A 27,558-nucleotide genomic window follows, 5' to 3' on the forward strand; every position below is an offset into this window, starting at 1 on the left:
AAATTTATTTAACAATTTGAGTTTCAAAACACTCATTTGTGATTAACTTGACTAACTTCCTGGTTTATATCTGTTATTAAAGACGCCTTCCCCTAAGGTACACACACAGAGGAACATTGATGCATCAACACTGACAAAGTGACAAAAAGAAGAATTGAACTTCCAAGCAAATGCATAGCAGACACTGCGAGCCAGAGGGTGACACACAGAGCAGCACTCATCTCATAGCCACACATATAATTACACCATGACAGTTACTTAGAGTGTATTTCAAAATAGATTCAACATAAATGTTTGTGTGGTTATTAACAATGAATAGAGGAACAATACACTTATAAAGCATGAACATGGTAATGATGGGGCATTGGATTCTTTGCATCCATTTCACTCTCCTGCTGCTGTAGAAACAGGTTTATAAACCCCCAAAAAGATCCATCATCTGTTGCCGGGTAGGTGAAAGATTTATGAACACACGCCTCTGAAACCTTTTCCTCTGCCCTTTATCTTCTTGGTGACATTTCAGTTCACTGTGTGCATGCACTCAAGTGTTACCCTTCTAGGAAATAGAATGTGAGTTCTAGGGAAAAGTTAACAATATTTCTTGTCAAGAAAAACTGCACTCGATGACTTCCCGCCTAGCAATGGAGACATAAAGCCATCTACTGTCATCACATGTTGTGATGTGGTTTATCCTTTGTGTGCCTGTGTGTGCCAGTGTGTGTGTGTGTGTGTGTGTGTGTGCGTGTGTGTGTGTGTGCGTGCGTGCGTGCGTGCGTGCGTGCGTGTGTGTGTGTGCTACCTGGTCTGGGGAGATGTTGCCCTCCTGGGCCACCATTGATCTGAGGCAGGACAGGGAACCAAAGAGAGGTACAGCCAGCCCCACCCGCAGGTATCTCTGACCCTTCGTACTGAACACCAGTGTCACACACATCGACCTGTGGGGGCGGAGGGAGAGGGATTAAGGTATTGTGTGGGTATTGTGTGTGTGTGTGTGTGTGTGTGTGTGTGTGCGTGCGTGCGTGCGTGCGTGTGTGTGTGTGTGTGTGTGTGTATTTGAGAGCGGAGCAGTCGCTCCTGTTGAGCAGACCACTTGAGCTGTCCATTGAGCAACAGATGAAGTGGAGATGAGCTCGTGTGTGTGTGTGTGTGTGTGTGTGTGTGTGTGTGTGTGTGTGTGTGTGTGTGTGTGTGTGTGTGTGTGTGTGTGTGTGTGTGTGTGTGTGTGTGTGTGTGTGTGAGGAGTAGGATGACAGAGAGAGGAAGATAGATGATATGTAAAGTGCCAATTGGTTTTGCAATTTTGATTTGGCATGTCTACAATATTACTGATTACACACACACACACACACACACACACACACACACACACACACACACACACACACACACACACACACACACACACACACACACACACACACACACACACACACACACACACACACACACACACACACACACACACACACACACACACACACACACACACACACACACACACACACACACACGAAGAAAACAGTGCTGTTAGTCTGTCAGTTTGTTCAATAGATTATTAGTATTGAGTCTTGATGTATTTCAGCTACTAAACAGCAAAACAAAACATTTAATAGATGAGACATTGCAATGCCTTGCTGAGCTGTAAAATATTTCCTCTGACAATACTGTTGTACAAAGTCTCATTTCATGAGCATAAACAATTCAATGTGTCCGTGTCTGACTTAATATCTGGAGTGAATTAACTATTTTCAGATGTTGTCCTTTATTGTTTCCCTTTCCTGTGTGTGTTTGTAAATGTATGCAAGAGTGGACATGTTGATCTACACCAGCAGATCAGAGGTGGTCCCGCAGGAAGCTGCTGTGACATGTCTGTCTCACAGAAATCTGAACAGCTCCTGTAAGGGACGCAGGGATGATGGATGGGAGGATGAGATAATATATTGTGTAGTGATGAAAAGAAGGGGAGACAGAGTAAGGTCACGCCTTCACATTTGGGAAAAAGACGGTATAATTGCTGACATCTCCACTTCCTGTTCCCATCATGCATTATTCAGGTGAGTAGTGTGTTAGCAGTGGGGGGGCTGACAGGGCAGACGGCGGAGGATCTGAGCAGATGTTTTGTTTACGTTGTTAGATGTTTCGAGATGAGACACAGAGGCGTGCAATAAAATGGGATGAGAGGTGTGGGATGGCACTCGAAATAGAGATGTTATTTTATGAAGTAGTTTTTGCAACAGTAGCACCCTGCTGGATTAGAGCGAGTTAAACTCAGGTAAACAGCAACCTCACATACAGTATGTTTCCACCTGCGTGCACTACATTAGGCTTTTCAAGTTCAAAACATTCAGAAATGTTTTTTAAAATGTTGAGCCGGTATCATATTCACATTGTTTACAGATGTATCAACCATAGAAAAATGTGTGCATGATTTACATGAATTACAACACATCATGTTTACTTCACATTTCTGCCAGCTGCTTTCCTGAGATTTCAGTTTTGTTGCTATGTTTTTCGGCTTTACAGGAATCCATTTGTTCCAGTAGATATCATAAGCGTGAACAAGTATACGGCAGTTAAATACAATTTGAAATATTTTAACTAGTGCAATATTTTATAATGATTGTCTTCATTTTGTGGTAGTAGGGGGAGCTGATTTGAATAACTGTGTTCAGGTGTCCGTGAAAAACTACAAGACTTGGAATAATTAGATGGTGTTCTTTTTTTTGAAAATCAAACTATCAGCAAACATTAGCGTCATCAAAGTGTTTTCTTTCTTGTTGTAAAAAACGTTGCAGTTAGGACATTCAAATCTGGCATAATTACTCCCACAATGTAGCATAACACTGTCTGACTCTCATTCATCTTCTTGTCAAAACCTGCCATCTATATGACTTACGATAAAACTTGACTCTTTCAAAAAATACGTTTGTTAAGAATTATGCTAAGACTGACTGTTCAAGGTTAGATGAGCAGAAAAACACTCAGAGATACAGCCGTCCTCCTTTTCTCTCTGCCACACTGCCATTATCTGCAGCGCCCAGACCTCAGAGCCCAGATGCCAGCCAGAGCCTGCTGGGTCTCTGGGGGCCGCACACTTATCAGGCATTCTGCTGGGATACTGCTGCAGCAGTGATGCCACTGTGCGTGTCTATGTGTATGTGTGGTGGGTTGTATTGTGCGTGTGTGTGTGGGTCAGGTCAGTGTGGGGGGCCAGCAGTGAGTCTAAACTGAACTTGAATGAATTTCCCTCTGTGCTGGGCTCAGGCAGAAACAGACCACACACTGTCAGAGAACTCGCGCTGTTAAACTGAGGGTTAGCACGGTGCAGAGAGGATGCAGAGCATGTCTGCATGTGTGAAGATAGAAGGATTCACTGAATGTAGGCAACATTTAAAAACGCGTGAGTCAAATTAAATGGATATTTGTTGTTTTTCTCTCTTTTGAAGATATCTTATGCCTGACTGGACACATGGGCAGAGAGTGAAAGGGGATAAGATAAGCCAAGGCCTACTGTGTTGAGGTTACCCGCTAAGCACAAAGGTAAACTGATGGTTTTGGTTTTCCATATTGGGGACAACGCAGAAACAATCTCACATAAATGAAAAAGCTGTCTTGCTTGATATCATGGTAGCAAGAGAAGAGAGGGTCTTTTTTTATACAAATGATCATCAAAGAAACACCTTAATATACCTTAATACAAATACAAACCTTTGTTTAATTGTTTGCTATTCTTTTGAAGGATTTAAAAAAAAAAAGAGATCTGTGTCCCATCTTTGATACATTTTTTGACGTGATTCTAGTTTGTTATGATGCCAGTTTAAGAGCAGTTAAAGCATATTTACTCATGATTATCAGCATGATTTTGTAATAAACAATTGTTTTGTCCAGGATAACCGTGACATGAAATCCCATAGTGTCCCATGCAGAGCCACAAAGTCTTACATTTATCATTCTCTCTCTCTCTATTTACATCTCTATTGTCAATGGGGAAACAGGAGGCCTGTGTTTGTTTATTCCCTCCTCTCCTCTTCCCTTCCCTCTCTCTGTCTTTCTTTCTTTATATGTCAAAGGCGTACTCCCTTACAGCTGGACCTTGCTGACATGCAGCTTCTGGTACGGTTCAAAATGGGAACACAGAAAGTGTTTGGTAGGGGACTTTTGATGAGCAACATTTATCACTCTGATATGACCATGGCCAGCAGCTGTTGGTGTGTAAATCATATGTGTGTAAATAAATGTGTGTCTACGCATATTTGTCCAATTTCCTTTTTTAATGTATGCCCTTACAGAGCATCTATTATGATACATGTCCTTTTCTATTTCTTCATTAAATTACCCTTAAGTTACTCCTCGTAACAATTACCAAACTACTTTTATTTTTTAAATAACAAATGAATACACTAACACGGGCTGAGTAATGGATAAAATAAATATAATTCAGGGATTGCAGAATCATTATGACTGTAGCACAGTTCAGAAAAACATGCCAGAACATAATTAAATGATATTCTCTTGGTTCTTATTGTCGTGTAAGTTAAACATTACCTGGTTTGTCGCAGTGTGATAGGCAGGGAGATACATAAAAACGGGTCGAAGGTGTTGCTCTGCTTAAGGCAATGAGGGCACGTCAAAGAAGACCTGGAGACAAACAGAGAGACAGAAAGCATTATGCATACAAAGAAATATTGCAAACAAAATGTCACAACCTGTTTTACTCAGTTTTATTCTGCTTCATTCAATTATTGGTCGTCATCAAAGAGCCACATCGTCACATTTCTTCTTAAGGGAGGATTAAATGTGCAGTAAAGAATGACTTTTTATGTGACGCATGCAGTGATAGTGATGAAATGTGAATATTCCATGTGGACAGTGGTGAATTTAAAGAACTGGATCAGGCCATCTGGACTCTATCGGCTGTTTAGAAGGAAACCAACAGAGGTGGCAGCAGTTCAGAATTTAGTACGAAAAACACTTTTAGGAAGGTGAGATATTGCCGTCATTGGAAAAAGCTGTACAAAAATACATACTGAGTTAGGGAGAAGAAGAGGAATATTGTGGCAAGAGAAGAGAGGAAATGAAAAAGGATGAAAGGTTGAAAGGGCATAGAGCTAGTCAGAGTGGAATGACATGAGGCTGGAGAATCTCAACCTTTGGGCTACTATCAAAAAGAATTGCACGTTTTAAAAAATACATAATAGGACTGAGCCACCTTAAAATGATCTAGAGAAAATAACTGTTAAAAGGATTAGTGAGCTTTTGATGTGCTCGTAGGTGGATTTGTTACCTCTGAGCCAGATTAGCTACTTCACAGAATGTCTAGTCTTTATTGCCCCCCAAAGCTTTTTTGGCTGCTGAGTTTATATTTAATGAGTACAAATAAGAGTGGTATAAATCTTTTAAACTGACTCTTGGAAAGGGAGTGAACATTATAACTACACAAACAGCACAACCCAATGCTAAAGCTAACCTATGTCGCTCTCTTTGGTCTTTTGTGTTATACAGTATTTGATTAACACCATGTGTGTTCGAATCAGCCTGTCCTCCTCCAAAAAACGACCAAAATAGGTTGATTGTTCAGCAGCTTATTACGACCTATAGTCCCATTTTAAAGTTTAGCATCTCTAGTGGTCGTGTAAGAAACGCTCCGGAGGGTCGTATATTCACAAATAACCCTCTCTGGAAAATCCTAAATTGTAGAATAGTTTGGCCATTAAAATGCTTTTTGATTTCTAGCGAGAAGTGTATATTGTACTTTTAGAATCCAGGTCCAGTGGATGTGTAGGATCTATAGTTTGATAGATATTATGAAGATTATTTTAGGTCTCGCCAGAAGAATGTGTATTTACTACGTTTTTCCCCTATTCATTTCTATTGACGGCAGCGTCCATGTAAAGTTGGCGTCAACCCTCACGGGGTGAAAACAGTATTTCCGGTCTCTAAGTTTTCATAATAAAACCGGAAGTATTCCCCTCACTGTCAAATTATTTTACAGTGATATCTGCCGTACTCATCCACTAAAAAACATCAGATTATCCTTGTTAATTACACAACATTGATTGGTTTAAATTGTGTACAATGCCTTTGTGTTTTTAACCTTCGATTCGGAGAAACAAATAGTTTTTGGGAGTTTAGTATGGCCGAAGACACTACACTACCCATAATCCTCAGCTATCGTTTGGGACTACAACATCCGCTTTGCTTGACAAACCGTGTGATTAGTCCTCAAGCTCTGTGATTGGATGTTGGAGTGGCAGTGCGCCAAGGTTACATGAGTTTCAAACAACACTTTGAAATGGAATGAAACCACGGCAGACTATCCAAAACTGGATAGTCTGCGGGTCCAGCCCCCGCTCCCCCACAACTACTATGCTGGCTAATTGTGTTTCGCAACATGTTCTCTATGGCACGTCTCTACTGGGAATTGCAGTTTTAAAAGACGTTTTCGTATTTCCCATAATTAGAAGTTGCCAGTATTAAACTGTGTACACCCCTTGAGGTTTAGGGGATAGGAACACTTCAATTTAAAACATATAATTAATAAATGGGTGAAAATTGCTTGTGTCCATAATGGGCAGCATTAATATATACCCACATGACAGCTAAGGTCAGAAGAGCTTTATTTAATAGCTGGTCTTATGTCTGTGACCCCTCCTGTTGTTAATTGATAAGCCTGAAAGATGCACTTGTCAAGGTTCAGAGGCACATTTTGCAAATATGGCAGTAGCCATCGATCATCCTAAGATAAGATAAGAATACTTTAAGGTCTTCTTTTGAATAAGAAAAAAACCTTGGGGGTATCTACAGATAAATATTAAGTCTGACAAAGTACTCAGGTGTAACTAAAGTCTGCTTTAAGGGTTGTATATATTTCACATCATTAATCAGAATCTGCAAAGTAACTAAAATAAATGTAGTGGAGTAAAAATACCAGGTTAACCTCTGAATTGTAGTGGAGTAGAATTACAAACTAACAATAAATTGCATGTTGCATTGACCTTCTACATTCCCCCTGATTTGTATGTAGGCTACTCTTAATATTTAAATGTTTTCATCAAATATAACATAAAAAATGCAGGTTACATTTGTTAATACAGTGTTAACACAATAAATTATACTTTATGAAGATGTTACAAATAACACACAGCATACAATGCCATAATAACTTTGTATTATTAGTGTAGGACACTTATGTATGTATAACATCTGAAGATGCGTAGTTTTAATCATGTTTTCACATAATTGTACAGGATATTGCTATATTATTTCACATATTGTAGTTCTACACATTAATATCTGAGGTATATCCGTCATTGAATGGTAAGCTATTGCAATTCTGATTCCATAGACGTGTCTCCCATCACCCAAAACCCCTGACTATGTTCTCAACTCAGTATTTACAGGTCTTCTAATCAAGGCTCTATAAATAGAGAACTACGGCAGATGTGTAATATTTACCGAACCGTGTATTACAATGCCGTTATGTGATGACTTTCAAAGAGAAAAGCAAGCACACTCGGAATAAAGTATTTTTTTTTTTTTTTTAATTATGTTTTCGGATTTCACATCGCATAAACACCATATCCCAACGCGCATTGCGGCTAAAACATCCAATCACCGAGCTTCAACGATAGCTGAGGATTATGGGTAGTTCAATGTAGTTCAATGCCTATCAAAAGAAAAAAGAAATGTGTCTCAGTATCTAAAGGGAAAAACCTATGGGAAAAACACAAAAGCATTGTACACAATTTAAACCAATTAATGTTGTGTAATTAACAAGGATACACTGATGTGTTTTAGTGGATGAGTACTGCAGATATCACTGTTAAATCATTTGTCAAAGAGGGGAATACGGTTTTATTATGAAAAATTTGTGACCGGAAATACTGTTTTCACCCAGTGAGGGTTGATGCTAACTTTACATAGAGGGAAAGACATACACGTTCTCCTGGCGAGACCTCAAATAATCTTCGTAATATCTATCAAATTATTTGATAGATATTACTGGAAAAGCATGTCATGGGACTTTTAAGTAAATACAACACAATTCAGCTCTGGCTACAAATCCACAGTTACACACATTCCTAATGTGAGTAATGCTTTTGCTTCTGTTTAACAAACCATGAGCAAACTAACCCCTAAATATCCTGCTGTGTTTCCCTACAATGACTGAGATGTAGTCTTTTCATTTGGCAATCAATGAAAACAACACGTTCAGTTTGTTCTAGCACCACATGATCCTCTCATGCAGGTAACACAGTCACTTTTTTACTTGAAATCATTTATGCATTGGCTCGTGTTCTTCTGTGTATAGTTTGGACGATATTTCTTAAGGCAACTTGGAAATCATTAATGTTGATTTCCCCATTTGTCTCCATTAGAGGGAAACCTATTATTCTTTATAGGATAATAAGCTTTACACAAGCTTGTAACTGCTGATGCAGCATTTGTATGTGGTCATTCTTGAGTCGGCATGTACGGTTGTATAAAAAAGATTTATATTTGAAAGTAAGTGTGGATATAGCTGAATATGTGTTTTTAATGTCACCTTTGTTGCATCAAAACTGTGAAGCAGTTTCTTGAAACCTAAAATGATAATTAGTTTTGGGGAAATGATTGCAATGTCGATGCTCTCTTAAAACTGATTGCTTTTAAAGTGTGTTCATCTTCAAGTGTGTGTGTTCTGCCAGATGCTCAATTTGTTTTCTGATGTCTACCTATCAAAGTCTGCCAGTTGAGCTGTATCCAAGTTTGGGCCAACACAAACATGTCAAATATGCTGGAAATAATATAACAATGTTCAAACTCCACATTTCCCCGCTGTCAGTGTTGTAACCATTGTGGTGTGGCAGCCAGTCACAGGCTCGCTAATGATGCCAGTTTGCATTCGGAAAAGTGGAGTGACGGGCTGTATTTACACACCGGCACACAACAATGTGCACAGCCAAAACTCTGTAATAATTTAGCCTGAAATTCACACGTGAGAGCAAGAACATCCGCACGTACAGAAAAAAACTAAGCATCACTTAAAAAGCCTGTGTTGAAGCTGACAGTGTTTCCAGTCTGGTGGAGAATATGAGATAAGAATTCCTCCTGTGTGAAAGTTGTTGTTAGACAGAAAGCAGGGCTCGTATTGTGTGTTCAATGTTCAGTTGTCAAACCCAAACACTGCAATCCTTTATTTTGTACCTGGTATCTGGAGCAGTAACACATCCACCCACCAGCAGGCGCATGCACAACAGCAGCTGCTGCTCTTATTTATCATGAGAAAGTAGAGCTGCTCAGCATCCCAACAAACTGCTCTAAGCTAAATAAATAGCATTTTGTATTAAGATATTTAGCACCATATAGGTCAGGATGTTGTTATATAATATGATATAAATGTTATACGATCTCTCAGTTTTGGTGTCAGGGGTGAGCTGACACTCACAGCCAACTTTTAAATTGTTATTCCATATACAGACATATACTATAAATGTTACTTTTTTATTTTAGATTTTTATCAAATAACTGTTTTCTATTTTTATTAATTGTATGTTTTATTCAATACCTGCTGCTGCTTTGACAAAGTAATTTCCACATTTTGGTATCATAAACTATCCATCTTGGATACGTTTAATACTCTGCTTGGTTTTCATGATGCGTTCCGATCTAAGATACACAGTAATGGGACAGATTAAGGTATTGGCTGTGTAGCAAACATCGCTGCTACAACCCGCTGCTGCAGATACACGCTTTACAACATCAGGAGGATGCGTCCCCAGCTGACCCAGAAAGCGACGCAGGTTCTGGTCCAGGCTCTCGTCATCTCACGCCTAGACTACTGCAACTCCCTCCTGGCTGGTCTACCTGCATGTGCCATCCGACCTCTGCAGCTCATCCAGAATGCAGCTGCTCGTCTGGTCTTCAACCTTCCTAAATTCTCCCACACCACGCCGCTCCTCCGCTCCCTCCACTGGCTTCCGGTAACTGCTAGAATCCACTTCAAGACACTGGTACTTGCGTACCATGCTGCGAATGGATCTGGCCCTTCCTACATCCAGGACATGGTTAAACCGTACACCCCAGCACGTGCACTCCGCTCTGCATCAGCCAAACGACTCGCTGCACCCTCACTGCGAGGGGGACCCAAGTTCCCATCAGCAAAAACACGTGGGTTTGCTATCCTGGCTCCAAAATGGTGGAATGAGCTCCCCATTGACATCAGGACAGCAGAAAGCTTCCACACCTTCCGGCGTAGACTGAAAACTCATCTCTTTCGACTCCACTTCGAGCGATAGAACTATTAACAAAGCACTTATATACTAATAAAGGACTGGCTTATCGAAAGCCAGTTGAGTAGCACTTGAAATGTTTTTGCTCTATGAAGCCTGATGTACTTATATGATTCTGTTTTCTTCAAGTTTGTATTTTGTTGGTCGAACGCACTTATTGTAAGTCGCTTTGGATAAAAGTGTCAGCGAAATGCAATGTAATGTAATGTAATGTAATGGTGTACATGTCAGATCCTAAGTTTATCTGCTAGCTTTCACTTCAATACAATTACTTACGGTTCTGTAACAATAAAAAACAGTTCTACCGACAACACAACTGGGTAGTTGCAGTACTTTATACAGGCACAAATTGTTAAGCAGTGGTGTTTAAGGTGAACTTTTATTTATTTATTTATTCAAACTGGCAACTCTTTCGGCACTAACTTTTGAAGAGGCTATGCAGTGAATAACAAACACGCTCATAACTTTTGAGTGCCTGTAAATGTTCCTGTGTCCTCCTTCTCTCTTTTAGTTAAGGTCCAATGCACTGACAAGTTTTGAGAAAATAAACTCTTATAAAACCAGTTCTAGAGAATAATATGACACACACACACACACACACACGTCACACACACACACAGCGCTGGGGCAGGGTAGAGCAGGGAGAGTGTGGAGATGGGAGGTTGTGCCTGGATTTATTTTTCACTTTGGCAAGCTGGTGGGTCCCGCTGCCAGTGTGCATCAGCTTTAAAGAGCTCATACATTGTTTCCATGAAAAAACATTTTCTTTATCTCTAAGCAGCTCTAAGGTGCTAGGGGAGCAAAAATCGAACAAGACTGGGGCAAAAAAACTGAAAGTCAACGGAAGCACACAAGCTTTATGGACAGTGCATATAGTGAGAACAATACTGAGCTGTTAAATCTAAATCTGACCTCCACAAACACACAAGTCCGGGTTGCAACTGCTCATCATAGCCTTCGTTCAAGCTGAGCTCACATTTCCTTTTCCCCACAATGCAATCATTTAGTACAAGTAGCAATTGTTATATATAAGCCCTATAATTAAACCCCTCCTCGATGTATATGCTTTCACAATGTATTCTTAAGGGCTACAGCAGGGTGCTCATGAGGAGAGGGGGAGCAGACCCAGAAAGTAGGTGCTTGAATTATCACATCAGGAGTAGCCTAACTATTGGGACTGGACTGTAAAAGTGTGCTGTTCACACTGCATTAGGGCTGCACAGTTAATGTTTTAACTTGTTGTGATATGTTATTCTAACAGTTACTCTATAGTTATATATTTTTTTTAAATATTTTGTGTACCTTGTGTGAATCTATATTGTCCTGTTTTTCAACCTCACTCTGTTGCTGATAACTCCTTCATTTCCCCACAGGGATAAATAAAGGTCAATTTCATTTAATCTTAATCTCTATGGAAAATAATGTATCATACTTCGAGGAAAACAATTTCATCAGACTGGATTACACCACATGATGAAATGTACAAGCAGAGCGAGCTGAACTATAACACTTGATGTGTGAAACAGAGTAATCTGATCGTTTAGGAATGTGTGGGATATTTATTGTCTCCCATGTTTTAATGTTTCAGTTATGACAAAATATCCTAATATTGCTGCAAGGGATACATTATACGATTATATATAGTAACGTTGATTAATTGTTTGATCTATGAAACATCTGAAAATATTTACAAATGCTCGTCACAATGTCCAAGCACAAGGCGATTTAATAAAATCCCAAAAGTCCCCAACAAAAAATCTCAATCTAACTATCATGTAAAACACTGAATACCAGTAGTAGCTCTATGTTAGTGCTGGGTCTTACTGTAAACTCATGTTTTACTAAGAGTAAATAGCTGTGCAGATAACTTTTTGCAAAGTGAAAAAGAGATCCGAGAATTATTTCGATTTTGTAATGCCCTGCTCCATCTGGCTAGCACTTCAAAGCGTGGTACTAGAGGGAGCTGGGTGGTATCAGCGGGAAAGATAGTGGTGCGTGAGTCTGGGCTCAGAGAAAGCACCGTGGGTGGTGAAATCAAAGTAAGCAAGGTCAACGTCTGGCCATATTTTCCGCAGCCACTCAGCAATGCGAGGAATGACCAGATGATGCCTCAGAGAGGGTCAACGTCAGCACTACCAGCCTGGGTGAAAAGTGGAGCCGCTGCAGTCCATCTTTTGAAGATGAGAGAACGTGTGCACTCTTTATGAGGCACTGAGGCTTCAAAGAGTTCAGCATATCTGTATATGATTGACGAAGAAAATGTCTCGTACTAGACAGATATTAGTTTGTTTTGTTGCATAAGTGATTCTTAAAGGTGTTTGCTTTGGGAAACATTAATTATTCATGGCTCTATGCTTTTTAAGGACTGAGTGAAACTATGCAATTTGTTTCCCTGTATGTATTTTTCAGTTTACATGTTTTAATAGCTCTGTTAACCTGGAAATCATAACAATTGGAGTTTTTCTGTTACTACATGTATTATGCAAACTGTATTATACCCATATCACATCAAATATCCATCCAAATAAAAGCCTCTCTGATAAGAAGTAGAGTTACCATCCTCAACTATCCTGTTTGTCAAGAATGAGAGAGAGGCTGGGGTTTTCCGCTAGACTCCCAGGCCATTAAAAATAAATGCCACAAACTGAGAGCGACAGACAGAGGAGGAGGGGAGGGGGTCTTTGAGAAAGACTAATTTAAACGCTGCGGCACGACGGAGTGACTTGAGCACATCAGAGAGATTGAGATTGTTCTTTTGTTAGAGTGCATTTAGAGCCAAGTGACTCCCGGTGATTACGCATAGTGAGGAGGAGGAGGAGGAGGAGGAGGAGGAGGAGGAGGAGGAGGAGGAGGAGGAGGAGGAGGAGGGTAAAACAAGGGATAGGTCTCCTGACTCCGCAGACTGCAACCAGCCCAGACTAAGACAGACTAATGCGATGAGAAGAAGGCCTGATGAAACCCAGACTAGAAAAACAATTTCCAACCTGTCCAGCCATCCTTGTCTATTCATTTATTAAACAAGGTTGAGTCACCAGGGTTCATGCCGCCTCAGAGTTTGTAAACACTGATTGGTTTGAATTAAAGCATAACTTGAGTATGTGATGTGTAGCGAGCACTTTATTAAGGTTATGGAGTGAGAAAGGTCTTTTCTTTATTTCTATTTCTAGATGAGAGATAACGTGGGATGATGTAAACATAATTTATATATTTGTTCACCATATAAAACTAAGTTGTGGCAACAAATAAACAATCAATCAATCATTTGTTATTCGACAAAAGTTGTCTGTCAGGAAAAAAGTCTGAGATCATTCATTATAACGTAAATGTGATCATTTATAATTTATGATTTATTAAATACAAAACCATTTCATTAACAATTATCGATGTATTTAAAAAGGTAATTGGCACACTAAGATAAGATGGACTTTTATTAATTAAGCAACAATTAAAATAATCATGGAGCCCACAAAACTATAGGTTACTTACATAACCCCAGTTCTCAGAGTAACATGAAGTGAGATGTCTCACTATGGGATGCGCCTCATCGCGGAGCAAACAGAAGCATCAATCTCATTACGCCAATCCTGATTGGCTGGTGATCTTGACGTCAACGTCAGGGGAAATCACCCCCTATAAGTAGCTTGCGCCACAACGCATGCGTCATTCAAAATAAGCACCTCTTCTCGCTTCACCATAGCAAGGAGGGCCGTCTGGTGAGACATCTCACTTCATGTTACTCTGAGGCCTGGGGTTACGTAAGTAACCTATAGTTCTCATTCATAACACTCCGTTCGATGTCTCACTATGGGATATTGTAGCTCCCGTATTGCCAGACGAGCTTATCTCGAAGACCACCGACCAACCAGAATTTAACAGGTGGAGTCCCGACTCAACAAGGTGCCCAGCACTGCTCGGGCCACGCTTGGAGCGGAGACGCCTAGCCTGTAAAAGCGGACAAAAGTGAGCGGCAAAGACCCGCTTGCCGCTGCACAGATGTCTTGGATGGGAGACATCCTGGACAGAGCCCAGGATGCAGCCAGACCCTGATTTGAAAGAGCTCGCGGACCTGAAGGTGCCTGCAAACTCTGACTCGTAAGGGTCTCAAAGCAATAGCCTAAAAGTCACAAATGATATTCTAATAGCCTCAGACAAGGGACTTGTCTCTATTCTTGTTTTGCTCGATCTTAGTGCTGCATTTGATACTATCGACCATGATATCCTATTGCAAAGACTAGAGCACTTAGTTGGCATACAGGGAACTGCTTTAGGCTGGTTTAGGTCCTATCTATCTGAACGCTCTCAGTTTGTACGTGTTAACGATGAATCTTCCACGCAAACCAAAGTTAGCCATGGAGTGCCACAGGGCTCAGTGCTCGGACCTATTTTGTTCACATTATATATGCTTCCGTTAGGCAATATTATAAGGAATCATTCTGTAAACTTTCATTGTTATGCGGATGATACTCAACTATATTTATCAATCAAGCCTGATGAAATTAATCATCTAAATAAAATTCAAGACTGCCTTAAGGACTTAAAAACGTGGATGACCTTAAACTTTTTGATGTTAAACACGACCAAAACTGAAGTTATTGTACTTGGCCCGAAGAATCTACGAAACAAATTATCTAAAGACATATTAACTATGGATGGCATTAATTTGGCCTCCAGTGAGACTGTAAGGAATCTTGGTGTTATATTTGATCAGGATTTATCCTTTAACGCCCACATAAAATCAATTTCAAGGACCGCCTACTTCCATCTACGTAACATTGCAAAAATCAGGCATATCTTGCCTCAAAACGATGCAGAGAAACTAGTCCATGCATTTGTTACTTCTAGGCTGGATTATTGCAACTCTTTATTATCAGGGAGTACCAAGAAGTCAATCAAGTCGCTTCAGCTGATTCAAAATGCTGCGGCTCGTGTACTAACCAGAGTTAGGAAAAGGGACCACATTACTCCTGTTCTGGCTGCCTTACACTGGCTCCCTATAGAACACAGGATAGAATTTAAAATTCTTCTTCTCGCCTACAAAGCCCTTAATGGGCAGGCGCCATCTTACCTTAAAGAACTCATTATACCCTACTGTCCTACTAGGGCATTGCGTTCCAAGAATGCAGGGTTGTTGATGGTTCCTAGAATCTTTAAAAGTACAATGGGAGCCAGAGCCTTTTCTTATCAAGCTCCACATTTGTGGAATCAGCTTCCAGTTTGTGTTCGGGCGGCAGACACCCTATCCGTTTTTAAGAGTGTGCTTAAGACCTTCCTTTTTGATAAAGCTTATAGTTAGGGCTGATTAGATTCAGCCCCTAGTTTTGCTGATATAGGCTTAGTTTGTCGGGGGACATCTTACTTCTTCCTTCTCTCTGTCTATACCCGTGTACACTCATGTTCCGATTAACCCAGCTTCCCCAAATGTCTTTCTTTTTGGTGTCTATATACGCTGGGATCCGGAGTCATGGATGATCCTGCGGTCCTGTGTCCTGGATCGCGAGCGCTGGATCTTGAGTCGTGGCTGTGGTCCTGGATCATAGGTCCTGGATGGATATCCTCGTGGATTCATCTTCCTATTATACACACATGCATTTCCAAACATTTGGACTACCTATGTTGCAAATGTATTATCTTTTCAATTTACACACGGCATCTATTGCACGTCTGTCCGTCCTGGGAGAGGGATCCCTCCTCTGTTGCTCTCCCTGAGGTTTCTCCCATTTTTCCCTTTAAACTGGGTTTTCTTTGGAAGTTTTTCCTTGTCCGATGTGAGGGTCTAAGGACAGAGGGTGTCGTATTGTCATACTGATATTCTGTACACACTGTGAAGACCACTGAGACAAATGTAACATTTGTGATATTGGGCTATATAAATAAACATTGATTGATTGATTGAATAGCCTCCACACGACAGTGGGAGAGCCGTTGCTTAGTAACCGGCTTGCCCCCTTTAAGGGTTAGCCCAGGACACCAGGAGTTGGTCATTATGACAAGCACCCCTGATCTGTCCATACAGGTGTGTAAAGCCCGGACTGGACACAATAGATCCTGCTGCTGCTCCCCGGAGGAAACCAGCTGCGGAGGAAATGCCTCAATGTCAATCGGGGTACACGAACCAACCACCTTTGGTGTAAAGGCAGGGTTGGGTTTCAACAACACTCTCGTTTGCCCTGGGGCGAACTGAGTGCATGAGGGATGTACAGACAGTGCATGGATATCGCTGACCCGTTTAGCGGATGCCAGGGCCAGTAACAGCACTGTCTTGAGTGACAGATGTTTCATGTCAGCTTCTTCCAGGGGTTCAAATGGGGTCATTTTGAGCCCATTTAAAACCACTGCCAGGTCCCATAAGGGCACCAGTGACCTGGAGACAGGGAGGAGCCTGCGAGCTCCCTTCATAAAACGGCAAACCAAAGGATGTTGGCTAGCCGTCTTACCCTCAAAGCCCACATGGCATGCAGCAATAGCAGCCAGGTACACCTTGATCGTGGAGAAAGCTCTGTGTTTATCGATCAAGTCACCCCGACAGGACATTGAAAAGAGATGTGTCCTTCTTGAAGGCACCACTCCTCAAACACCCTCCACTTACAGTCGTAAAGAGACCTGGTGGAGGAAGCTCTCGCACTCTGAATAGCGTTTATCACCTTCTGAGGGAGTCCCACTGTATTCAGATTGTACCACTCACGGGTCAGGCCCATAGTGCCCCCTGCTCTGGGCGTGGGTGAAGGATCGCCCCCCCCGCCTGAGACAATCTGTCCCTGCGTGGTGGGGGCTGCCATGACTGCCCGCACAACAGCTGATATATCTCCGCCAGCCCGTATATTGCGGGCTAGGGTGGAAACATCAGAGTAAGTGTGTGGCGTTGCTCTTTCACTCTGGCCGGAGTTAAGGGTAACAGAACCAGGGGTGGGAACGTGTACAGAGGACCTGGAGGTCAATCGTGTACGAGTGCGTCCCCGCCTAACGGTGCGTTTAAATCGTGCATTAAAGAGAACAGCTGTCATTGAGCATTTTCTCTCTTTGCGAACAGACGTAACGCACCCACAGCGGACTCCCGATCCTTGGATGAGGAGTCCAGTCTGCATAGAGTGGTGCACCCTTTGACAGTAATTCTGTCCCTAGGTGCATAACACCCGGTACTTGTGTCGTTCTCAGAGAGAGGAGACGTCTGCCGCTCCAAGGGATCAGTTTGTGTGCCAGTGTGACTGGAGACAACGCAATCTCCCCTGGCGGTTCATACACGATATCGTGTTGTCTGTCCTCACGGGGACATGAAGTCCTCTGAGAGAAGGCAGGAAGCATTTTTGGGTGGGGAACACCGCTAAAAGCTCCGGGTAATTTACGCGTGCCCGCTGGAAGTCTCTGTTCTAGAGACCTCTCACCGGGCGACCTTCGTAAGTCCCCTGTCTGACCTGCGTCCGTGGTGACCACCTTCCGTGAAAGGACTGCACCCGTAGACGCGTCTCGCACTGGAAAAGTCGGGTGTACTCTCCGTAAGCCGTGGCGTTCGGGGTTTAGTTTTATTATGAGGCCCATGTTGAGCGGGTGCTTTACGAGGACATTTTCCTCCGTAATCTGACTCCGCTCGGTGGGCTTTATAGATAGAACCCTTCTTTCTAGGAGAGAGAGAACCTCTGTCTCCAGAATATGGGTTGACTCTCTCTGGGCTTGTGAAAACAGATAAATTATAACTGTTTTGAGAAGCCCAGGCAGACATCGTGAGTATCTCCTGCTGTATGCTCCTTAGAGCCAGCTGGGATGTCACTCTTATGGCTCCGACCGGCACTGCGCATGTGCGTGACGGAGGTGCCTTTACAGCTCCAGCCGGTACTGCGCATGTGTGTACCGGTGGTGCCCTCACGGCTCCAGTCGGCACTGCGCCTGCGCGTGCCGTTGGTGCCCTTAAAGCCCCGGCCGGCACTGCGCATGTGTGTGGCGGTGGCTTCACGGACCCGTAAATAATCCGTCCTTTGAGAGGTGCCGTAGCTGCTCTCCAAAGGGGAAAAATTGGCGGGCTATCCATTACAGCTCTGGCCGGCACTGCGCATGTGCGTGACGGTGGTGCCTTCACAGACCCGTTTATTATCCGCCTTTTGAGAGAGGCCGTAGCTGCTCTCAGAAGGGGATTTATAGTTAACGGACTGTTTATTGTCTTTCTTTTCATTTTCACGCCGCTTCTTCTTCCTCGACTGCTGGCCGAAATTCTGGGTTGGCTGAGCCTGAGCTGCAGCCGGAACCGGAGATTTTCTCGGCCAACTTGCCCTCGTCTCCAGCCTGGGCTGGGGACTCGGGATGGGCTGCGACCTCTGCGTCTTCGGTGTTTTAAACCGAGCAGAGTTCGAGGCAGCTTGGGTGTCGTGAGTATCTCCTGCTGCATGCTCCTTAGAGCCAGCTGAGATGTCACGCTTACAGCTCCAGCCGGCACTGCGCGTGGCGGTGGTGCCTTCACAGACCCATCAATAATCCGCAAAATTGGTTTTATTGATTTTCTATTCATTTTTTTGAGCTGCGCCCTCGGCCCGGATGCGTCAGCGGCAAATGTTTAATGACAGAGGAATCAACCAACGTGTGACATGTGTTTGTGCGGACTTGAGGATGGCGTTTAGGCATCTCTCGAGGCGGCGGGAACACATTCACGGAGGGGAGAAGGAGGGGCTGTCACGCCGCTCGCTTCTTCTTCCTCGACTGCTGGCCGAAATTCTGGGTTGGCTGAGCCTGAACCGGGGATTTTCTCGGCCAACTTGTCTAGTCTGGCCGCAGCGCGCTGACACACGGCTTGTAGGTCCATACTGAGACAGGGCGAAGCTGGTGTGCTATCGCCGAGAGAGCAGCCATCGCTCCCGGCTTTGCAGCCTGAGCTGGTGACACGAAGACGTCGTCTTCTTGCTCATCCGAGTCAGACAGGAGGAACTCAGAGGTGTACTCTTCGTCCTCCATGTAGTCTAACTCCAGGACATCTTCCGCGGGTGAAACCATGGTGAGGTCCAGTCGGGAGCCCCAGCTTGGTATAGTGTGGGGCCCCGTTCCCGCGTTTCTTGCCGCCACCGGATCTCGGCCTGATATGGCGCGGGATTCCGGTTCTGCGGGTGCCGCTGTCGATGAGCCCCAGACCGCAGTGAGGGGCTCCATCTCTGCGGCAGACGCCCCCGTGTCTTGATTGCCGGTCGGCAGATCAGTGGACATGAGGGGGTCCCGTTCCGACAGGTTAGCTTGTTGCGCTAACCTTCGGTGGAGGCTCTTCACGTTGAGGCGGGCACAATGTCCGCACGAGCCGGGGTTGTCGATGGCCTCCTGGGCGTGTTCCAGCCCGAGGCAGGACGAACAGATCTGGTGTGAGTCTGTGCCTGACACTTTCAACCCGCAACCGCAGCGCCGAGCCTCCGAGTTCCTGACTCCTCTGGTGTGAGGGGGAGAGGCATCCATCTCGTTCGCCGTGAGGCGTGGAGAGGGTCCGCTCATGACAGGTACGTTCGAGAAAAAAGTATTTACTGATCTGTCTTTAATCCGGGGGAAAAAAGGACAGCGTGGGTCTTTTTCTCTCAAGGATATTACCTGGTATGGTAATATTCCTGTAATCCTTTTCTCCTCCGTGGAAGAGAGAAGAAAAAAGTGTCCTCGCTACCGTGGTGTCGGTAGTGAGGGAAAAAACACAAGTTAGCAACTGGTGTGTTGCTAACTTGAAGTCAAAACCTTACCTTACTCCAGAGGAAGAACGGCGAGGTTGACTATAATACTCCTCTGTGAGAGAATAGGGTAGCCGGCTAACGCCCGCCGACCGAAAATTAGCCTTGGGTTCAGTCTGTGGACTGTTAAGCTAGCCCGGCTACCGTTCGAGATGTGCTCTGAAGCGAGAAGAGGTGTTTGAATGACGCATGCGTTGTGGCGCAGGCTACTTATAGGGGGTGATTTCCCCTGACGTTGACGTCAAGATCACCAACCAATCAGGATTGGCGTAATGAGATTGATGCTTCTGTTTGCTCCGCGATGAGGCGCATCCCATAGTGAGACATCGAACGGAGTGTTATGAATGAGAACTGTTAATGTGTATTTATTAAAAGACTGTAATTTTCGCATGTGCTGTAATGTCAAAACAGAAAAAAGGAATGCATGATAGTGAAAAATCACATCTCCTGCCTTATTTTTATTTTCCTCTTTGTATATTTATAAGCATCTTACTCAAAACCCCTCAGGTGACTCCCACACTACATTTCATGATAAGCTAGTTGTTGTGACTCATTGACACACCAGGAGAAAACAGTTGTATAAACAAGATGCTACTGCAAAGAGTGTGAGTGTGAGTAAAAATGAGAGCCATTATCCATTTTCATGTTGTTATTATTTGTATTCTATATATACAAATATTGCTTTTTATCTATGTGCATTAAAGTTACTTTTTAATAAATAAAAAAATGCACTCTTTGAAACGTGTCATACTATTAGTATCCAGTGTTTCTATGCAATTATTGAAGTTACAAAATAGAAAATACATATTTTAATTACATAAATGATTGAATTTCAGTTTTCAATTAAACCATTTTCAAAATATATCAACATTTTCACAGCTTGATCCTCTTTTTGTTACCAGTTTAATAAGTGCATAGACCACTATTAGCTCTGTGAAGCAATTGTAATCTGCATGAAATCATTTTAAATTGGTTCTGGTCTATAATTGTCATTTACGTATGCATGGGTTACCCAAGAGTCCTGCAGGCCCAGAGGTCACATCATCATTTTGACTAATATATATTTGTTCTAATAGCTGCCAATGCATTTCCCTGCCATACAAAATAAAATAACAGCTGTGTTATAAAGCAATGTGACATTTAATAACCAGTTTTATCTTAAAGTAAATGAAAAACATCCCAATATTTTTGAACAACATAACATCTAGACTAGAACAGTTTAAGCCAATTTATTTAAATGCTTTCCCCCTGATTTATAAATCTTAAATATATATACATCTCTTTTGAATCACGACTCTAGTTTAGTGCTACTTAATATTTTAAATACCAAACAAAAATAACATTTGAAATGTGCATTTATTGAAGCTGAAGGTGTTTCAGTGGGCCTTATAGACCCAGATCAGCAACATGTGCCTGGTCGGGATTTAGAAGAACTTTGGGAACCATCCCTCGCTCTTTTGGGGGATCTGGCTCTCAGTGTCCTCGACCTGCGACTTCATGGCGCTCTCAGCTTTCTGCCAGTCCTGCTCCTTCTCCTTCTCTTGCAGAGTCCTCTGGAGGTTTTCTGTGGTCTGAAGGAGGGTTGACCTGTCGACCTGCCACTGGACGTAATTCCACTCCAACTTCTGCTCAGCCTCTCTTAGGGCGTCCACCAGCTTGAAGTTGGCCTGTTTTTGCTCCCTGAGCAGAGGCAGGTAGGAGGTCTTTCTTTCCTCGGCCTCCGTCAGCAGGGAGGCTTTTTCCTCCTGCCAAAGGAAGAGCTGATTTCCAAGCTTATCTTCAGCTTGTTTCAGGAGCACTGCCATTTTCGTTTCCTGCATCTGCAGCTCGGAAAGATGGGTGCGATGGGCTCCCTTCAGCTGTGAAGTGAGGCACGTTTTCTCTTTGCGCCACTGGCGATTTAGGCTCTTAAGCTCCTGCTGGGTCTGTCTCAGTGCAGACTTAAGCTTTGTTTCTTTTACCAGTTGAGTGTCAAGGGCAGCTGTTGATTTTTGGAGGTTTTCTGTGGTCTGAAGGAGGGTTGAACTGTCGTCCTTCGACTTGATGCGATCACGCTCCAACTTCTGCCCAGCCTTTGTTAGTATCTCACTGAGCTGAGTCACATGGGAGGTTTTTCTTTGCTGGAACTCTGTCAGCAGGGATGCTTTTTCCTCCTGACAAAGTAGAAGGGCAGCTGAGGATTCTTCTGCCTCATGGAGAAGGCTTCTGGAGAGACTCTGAGCTTTCTGCAACTCCTTCTCCTTCTCCTGCAGAGTCCTCTGGAGGTTTTCTGTGGTCTGAAGGAGGGTTGAGCTGTCGTTCTTCGACTTGATACGATCACGCTCCAACTTCTGCTCAGCCTTGGTTAGTATCTCATTGAGCTGAGTCGCATGGGAGGTTTTTCTTTGCTGGAACTCTGTCAGCAGGGATGCTTTTTCCTCCTGACAAAGTAGAAGGGCAGCTGAGGAATCTTCTGCCTCATGGAGAAGGCTTCTGGAGAGACTCTGAGCTTTCTGCAACTCCTTCTCCTTCTCCTGCAGAGTCCTCTGGAGGTTTTCTGTGGTCTGAAGGAGGGTTGACCCGTCGTCCTTCGACTTGATACGATCACGCTCCAACTTCTGCCCAGCCTTTGTTAGTATCTCACTGAGCTGAGTCACATAGGAGGTTTTTCTTTGCTGGAACTCTGTCAGCAGGGATGCTTTTTCCTCTTGACAAAGTAGAAGGGCAGCTGAGGATTCTTCTGCCTCATGGAGAAGGCTTCTGGAGAGACTCTGAGCTTTCTGCAACTCCTTCTCCTTCTCCTGCAGAGTCCTCTGGAGGTTTTCTGTGGTCTGAAGGAGGGTTGACCTGTCGTTCTTCGACTTGATGCGATCACGCTCCAACTTCTGCTCAGCCTTGGTTAGTATCTCATTGAGCTGAGTCGCATGGGAGGTTTTTCTTTGCTGGAACTCTGTCAGCAGGGATGCTTTTTCCTCCTGACAAAGGAGAAGGGCAGCTGATGATTTTTCGGCCTGCTCCTGGAGAGTGGTGTTCTCCAGCTCCAAACGGCGGCACTGCACCTGTGAGACACATTCTGCCTTTTCCAGGGCAACTTGGAAGTTCTTGTTCTCCTCTCTCTCTATTTGGGGATAGCTCTCCAGGTCCACCTCCACATTGGTCTTTGACACTGCCAGAAAGTGTCTCTCAGCATGAAGCTTATTCTGAAGGGCCTCTTTCTCTTCCTTCATGTGCTCCAATGAAGCTTTCTGGTCCTTGTTTGTGGAGGTCAGTTGCATGACATCTTTCTGGGCTTGGCGAAGCATGGGGCAGATCTTTAACAGCTGAGTTTTCAGATGCTCTAGCACACTGCTGCTTTCAGCCAGCTGGGCCTTCAGGCCACCAATCTCTTTCTGCATCTCTTCTTTCTCAGGGTAGCATTTGGTGACTTCCTGTCTTTCTCTTATAAGATCAATGAAGTTGGCCAGTGAGTCATCTTGTATTTCCAGAAGGACTCTGCCCTCAGATTTTCCTGGGGTGATCCTCGCTTCACTGTCCTGCAGTTTACTCTGGATTTCTTCTTCCAGGTAACTCAGGTAGAAGTTAATGGGAGGGTCAACCTCAGTTGAGTCGAAATCAATGATTTCCATTCTCCAGTTTAAGTTGTGAGAGTACATGCCTTCTCTGAAACGAGCTGTTTTCTGAGTGAAGTTTGAGTCTCTAGTCCTAGACTTAAAGGGTTTTAAAGTTCTAGAATCCTACAACATCATTCGGCTTTGATGGTCATGGATTCTATTCTTTCATCAACATTCCAAGTGTCACATGATCATCAAAGAATTGATGTGTCCCTTAGAATGAAAAATTAGCGGAACACACACAAACACCCTAACAACCAGAACAATTATTTCCCCAAAGGCTTTTTCCCTGGCGAGATAATAACAATGAATTAAATGTATGTGGAAGATTTGATGATATACTTCTTAGTGTAAACTATATAGAATTAAGCTTTATTTGGAAAAAAAGAAAACTTAAAAAGTATAAAACACTGATGGTGTTACGGTCGCCGCCTCCCCGGTCGTGTTAACTCTGCTTTGACTGTGTTTTATGTAAATTAGCTGTGCGGTTGCCCCAAGCCCCCAGGAAGTGAAAACTACACTTCCGTTAGGTTGCTGGGCCCGGAAACACTTTTTCCCATTGACTTACATTGGGAAAGAGTGGTCTGTAAATCGTTGGATAAACGATGAACGTATGAACGTATGAAGTATGAACGTTTGTCTAGCCCAGGGGTACTCAAATACAAATCTTAAAGGTCCAAAATAAATGTTTCAATAAGACAAAGGTCCATTTATTACGGTCATTCAAACTTTTAAACAATTGCAACAAGATTCTTAACACGAGGTTGCATTCTTTTATACTTCAGTTATTGGAAAGCCCTTACCTACTAACCTAGTTAAATCAAAGTGGTTACTTTTTTTTGGCTGGGCAGTTTAGTTTTAAACACCGTCTTATTTGACTTTCTCAGGACTTAAAACAGTTTTTTGGGGGCAGACCCCCTCAAAGAAAAAAATATATTTACACACGTAAGGTAATCATCAGTTTTGTATGCTCATCCGTGAGCAGAGCATCAAGTTGACGTGTATTACAGCTGAATGCGACGATTACCATTTTGTTCAGAAAAACGCCTCACAAACGTATTAAGATCAACAGCTTTAGTGCGTTTTGATTCAATGCTGAGTACAGCCAAACTGACAGTTTCTTCTCTGTCAGTGTAGACCGCAAATACCTCATTCCTTCAGTGCTTGGGTCCGAATCAGGTCCGAATGCTTCTCGTTTTTCGCCGTCTCGTTCAAATGAAATCGCCGCCAATCATATGTCCACGCTCGCGCCAGGACCGGGGGAGGGGTTACATGACGTGCATCTTGTGCTGCATTCACTTGCACTCGGACATTAGAGACTTTCTCTCATAAATGTCCGAAGAGCGCTGTTTGCAGTCTATGGACATTGCGGATCATTTTGACTCGTTGCGTTGTGGCGATGTCTCGCAGATAACACAGATAATAGAGATAATACATATGAAAAGTATAATTTGCTCAGAGTCCAGAGACAGTTGTGGTTCGGTCCGGATCCGGACCGGAGTCCGTACTTTGAGGATGCCTGGTCTAGCCCTTAAACATTCGGTCCTCAAGTTGTAAAATGTGCTAATAACGTTATTCTGAGAGTTATTTCCCTCGGCATTATGAACGCGCATCTAACCCACTGTATATATATGTATATGTACGTACGTATGTATATATGTATATGCATGTATATGTATACATACATATATATACATGCATATATATACATATATATATATATATGTATATATATATATATATACATGCATATATATATATATACATACATATACATATATATAATATATACATACATACATGCATATATATATATATATATACATACATATACATATATATAATATATACATACATACATGCATATATATATATATATACATACATACATATATATATACACATGCATACATGCATATATATATACATGCATATATATATATGTATGTATATATATATATATAAGTATACATGCATATATATATATATGTATATATATATGTATATATATATATATATATATGTATGTATATATATGAGTAGGGCGTGCCGACGATGGCTGTTCAGCTTAGCGAATCAGTGAATGAGAAGCTAAACAGAAGTGAGGACCCAAACAAACGATTAAGAAGGCAAATCTGAGATTTCATTTAACTCCAGCTCTCGACACAGGTTCGGGAAAGCCCCATGAGCTTCTCGCTGTAGAGTGAAAATGGAACGCACAAGCTATTTGTTGTTTGTTTATATCACACAGTCTGTTCTTCTTCTCTCGGTGTATCACGCAGTCTGTCTTCCGGTCCCTTTGTTGGTTGCTTATTTAAACCTGCGCCCTTTTGGCCCTTTTGGCCCTTTTGTTTGCTCCAGGCTGCTTGCCTTCCATTTTGTTATATTATTATTTAATAAACTACCAATTCCAACTGGTGTATGTTGCTTTTCCTTTTCCCCTAGTTGGGACGTAACCGATGGGTAACTATAATAAATTAATGTGATAATTTCCTATTAACACTAAGGTGTGTGTATATGTGTGAGAAAGAGAGAGAGTATGGAGAAGTAACGGTGAAACCATGGGACATAAAATGTTGTCAGTACAAATTACTCAGTGTTTGTCTCACAAATGGTGGTCTCCTGGGTGAGAATCCTGTGTTTGTTTGACCCATCCATGCCAAAGCGTTCTTCGGCACTCTTTATAAACGTCTGTTGTTCTACTAATGACGCAGATGTTTACATTTGACTCACACAGACCCTGTGTTGTGCGTCTGTATCGAGACGACAGTGCCACTGCCCAAGCCTCAGTATGTAATGCCCTGGGAGTGAGACCTGTCTGCAACAGTCCAGCAGAATAGGAACATTATCTAAATTGAGACCTCCCTCGTTAATAGTCAACATGAAATGCTTTCCATACAGATCAGGCATCAGCGACCTGTTCTGCCTGCACAGTGGTGATTTGAGCCTTACTGGATCCATTAGCACATGGAAAACACTGGGCCGAAAGAGAAGTCGTAGTGACATGAAGCCTATTACAAAAGTTTGCAAAGACAAACATTATGTTTCTTTCCTGCTATTCCCCAGTCAGTCCTTTGAAATAATCAGATTTTCCAATAAACACATTCAAGTTCAAAATAGAAATCTCCTTACCTTCTTATTTCATGGTTATTTTGTTAAGGAATCAATTGGAAAGCGAAAGTAAGAAGGGAAGTAGATGAACGCAGTCAAGTGTGCAGCGACAAGGTTACAGAAAGGTCTAGAGTCAATTCCATTAGAGGATCTATTAAAGGAGAGAACCTCAATGTCAGACTTTACTCTGTGAATGAGGCAAAGAGAGCCAGGAGGTAGTACTAGAGATGAATGCCTTAAAATCCTTCACAGGTCTCTCCGACCCATTTCCCCAAACTACTGATTCTTATCCCAGGGGAGAACATATTCTCACCTGTGCTGAATACCCCTTCTTTAAATGGTATGATTTGCACTCTGTTTATTCAAACACAACCTCAGGACATTAGATATAGTGCCTGGTGGGACCCAGCCTGCCTTCTGCATAATTGATAAGGGACTTTATATACTCTCCAAAATGTGTTCTTGTCCTACTTTTTACTCAAAGCTTTGAGTAATATGCTTTGACTGATGGCCAATGTATTGTATCAGGATCAACCAAACACATACAATTAAAAAACAAAATAGAAACAAAACTATTTAAAACCCAAACTAAATAAACAAAACACTAATACAACAAAAAAAAAGAGACAATCTAGTCGAAAACAGAAACAGAAAAGAGCCACAACCTTAGGATGGACACGGACATAAGAGAAATTATCAAAGTATAGATTAACAGTCAACCATAACATTACTGAAAGCATATGACGTTTTTTAATGTTGCACTCTAAAACTTGAACTCCTCAAGTATTTAATGACCAATGAATATTGCATAAAGTCATGAATTATTCAAATTTGATACAGCATGTCAGTCTTCATATTTTGGATGGCATACCATCAAGTGTCTCAAGGAATCTTTCTTTAAATTAA

The 27,558-nt window shown here is 42.5% G+C and overlaps 1 protein-coding gene across 1 annotated transcript in view; it reads right to left on the bottom strand.

Moving 5' to 3' along the window:
• Nucleotides 1-27,558, bottom strand: part of usp43a (ubiquitin specific peptidase 43a) — a 118,690-nt gene that overhangs the window by 57,020 nt on the left and 34,112 nt on the right. Inside the window, exons 4-5 of the mRNA XM_034083073.2 lie at nt 4,546-4,638; nt 800-935 (exon numbers count right to left, since the gene is read on the bottom strand). Of these exons, the coding sequence (XP_033938964.1) occupies nt 800-935; nt 4,546-4,638 (229 nt within the window). The remainder of the gene's footprint in view (nt 1-799; nt 936-4,545; nt 4,639-27,558) is intronic.

The sequence above is a fragment of the Pseudochaenichthys georgianus genome, chromosome 1 (genome assembly GCF_902827115.2).
Source record: "Pseudochaenichthys georgianus chromosome 1, fPseGeo1.2, whole genome shotgun sequence".
Classification (NCBI taxonomy): domain Eukaryota; kingdom Metazoa; phylum Chordata; class Actinopteri; order Perciformes; family Channichthyidae; genus Pseudochaenichthys; species Pseudochaenichthys georgianus.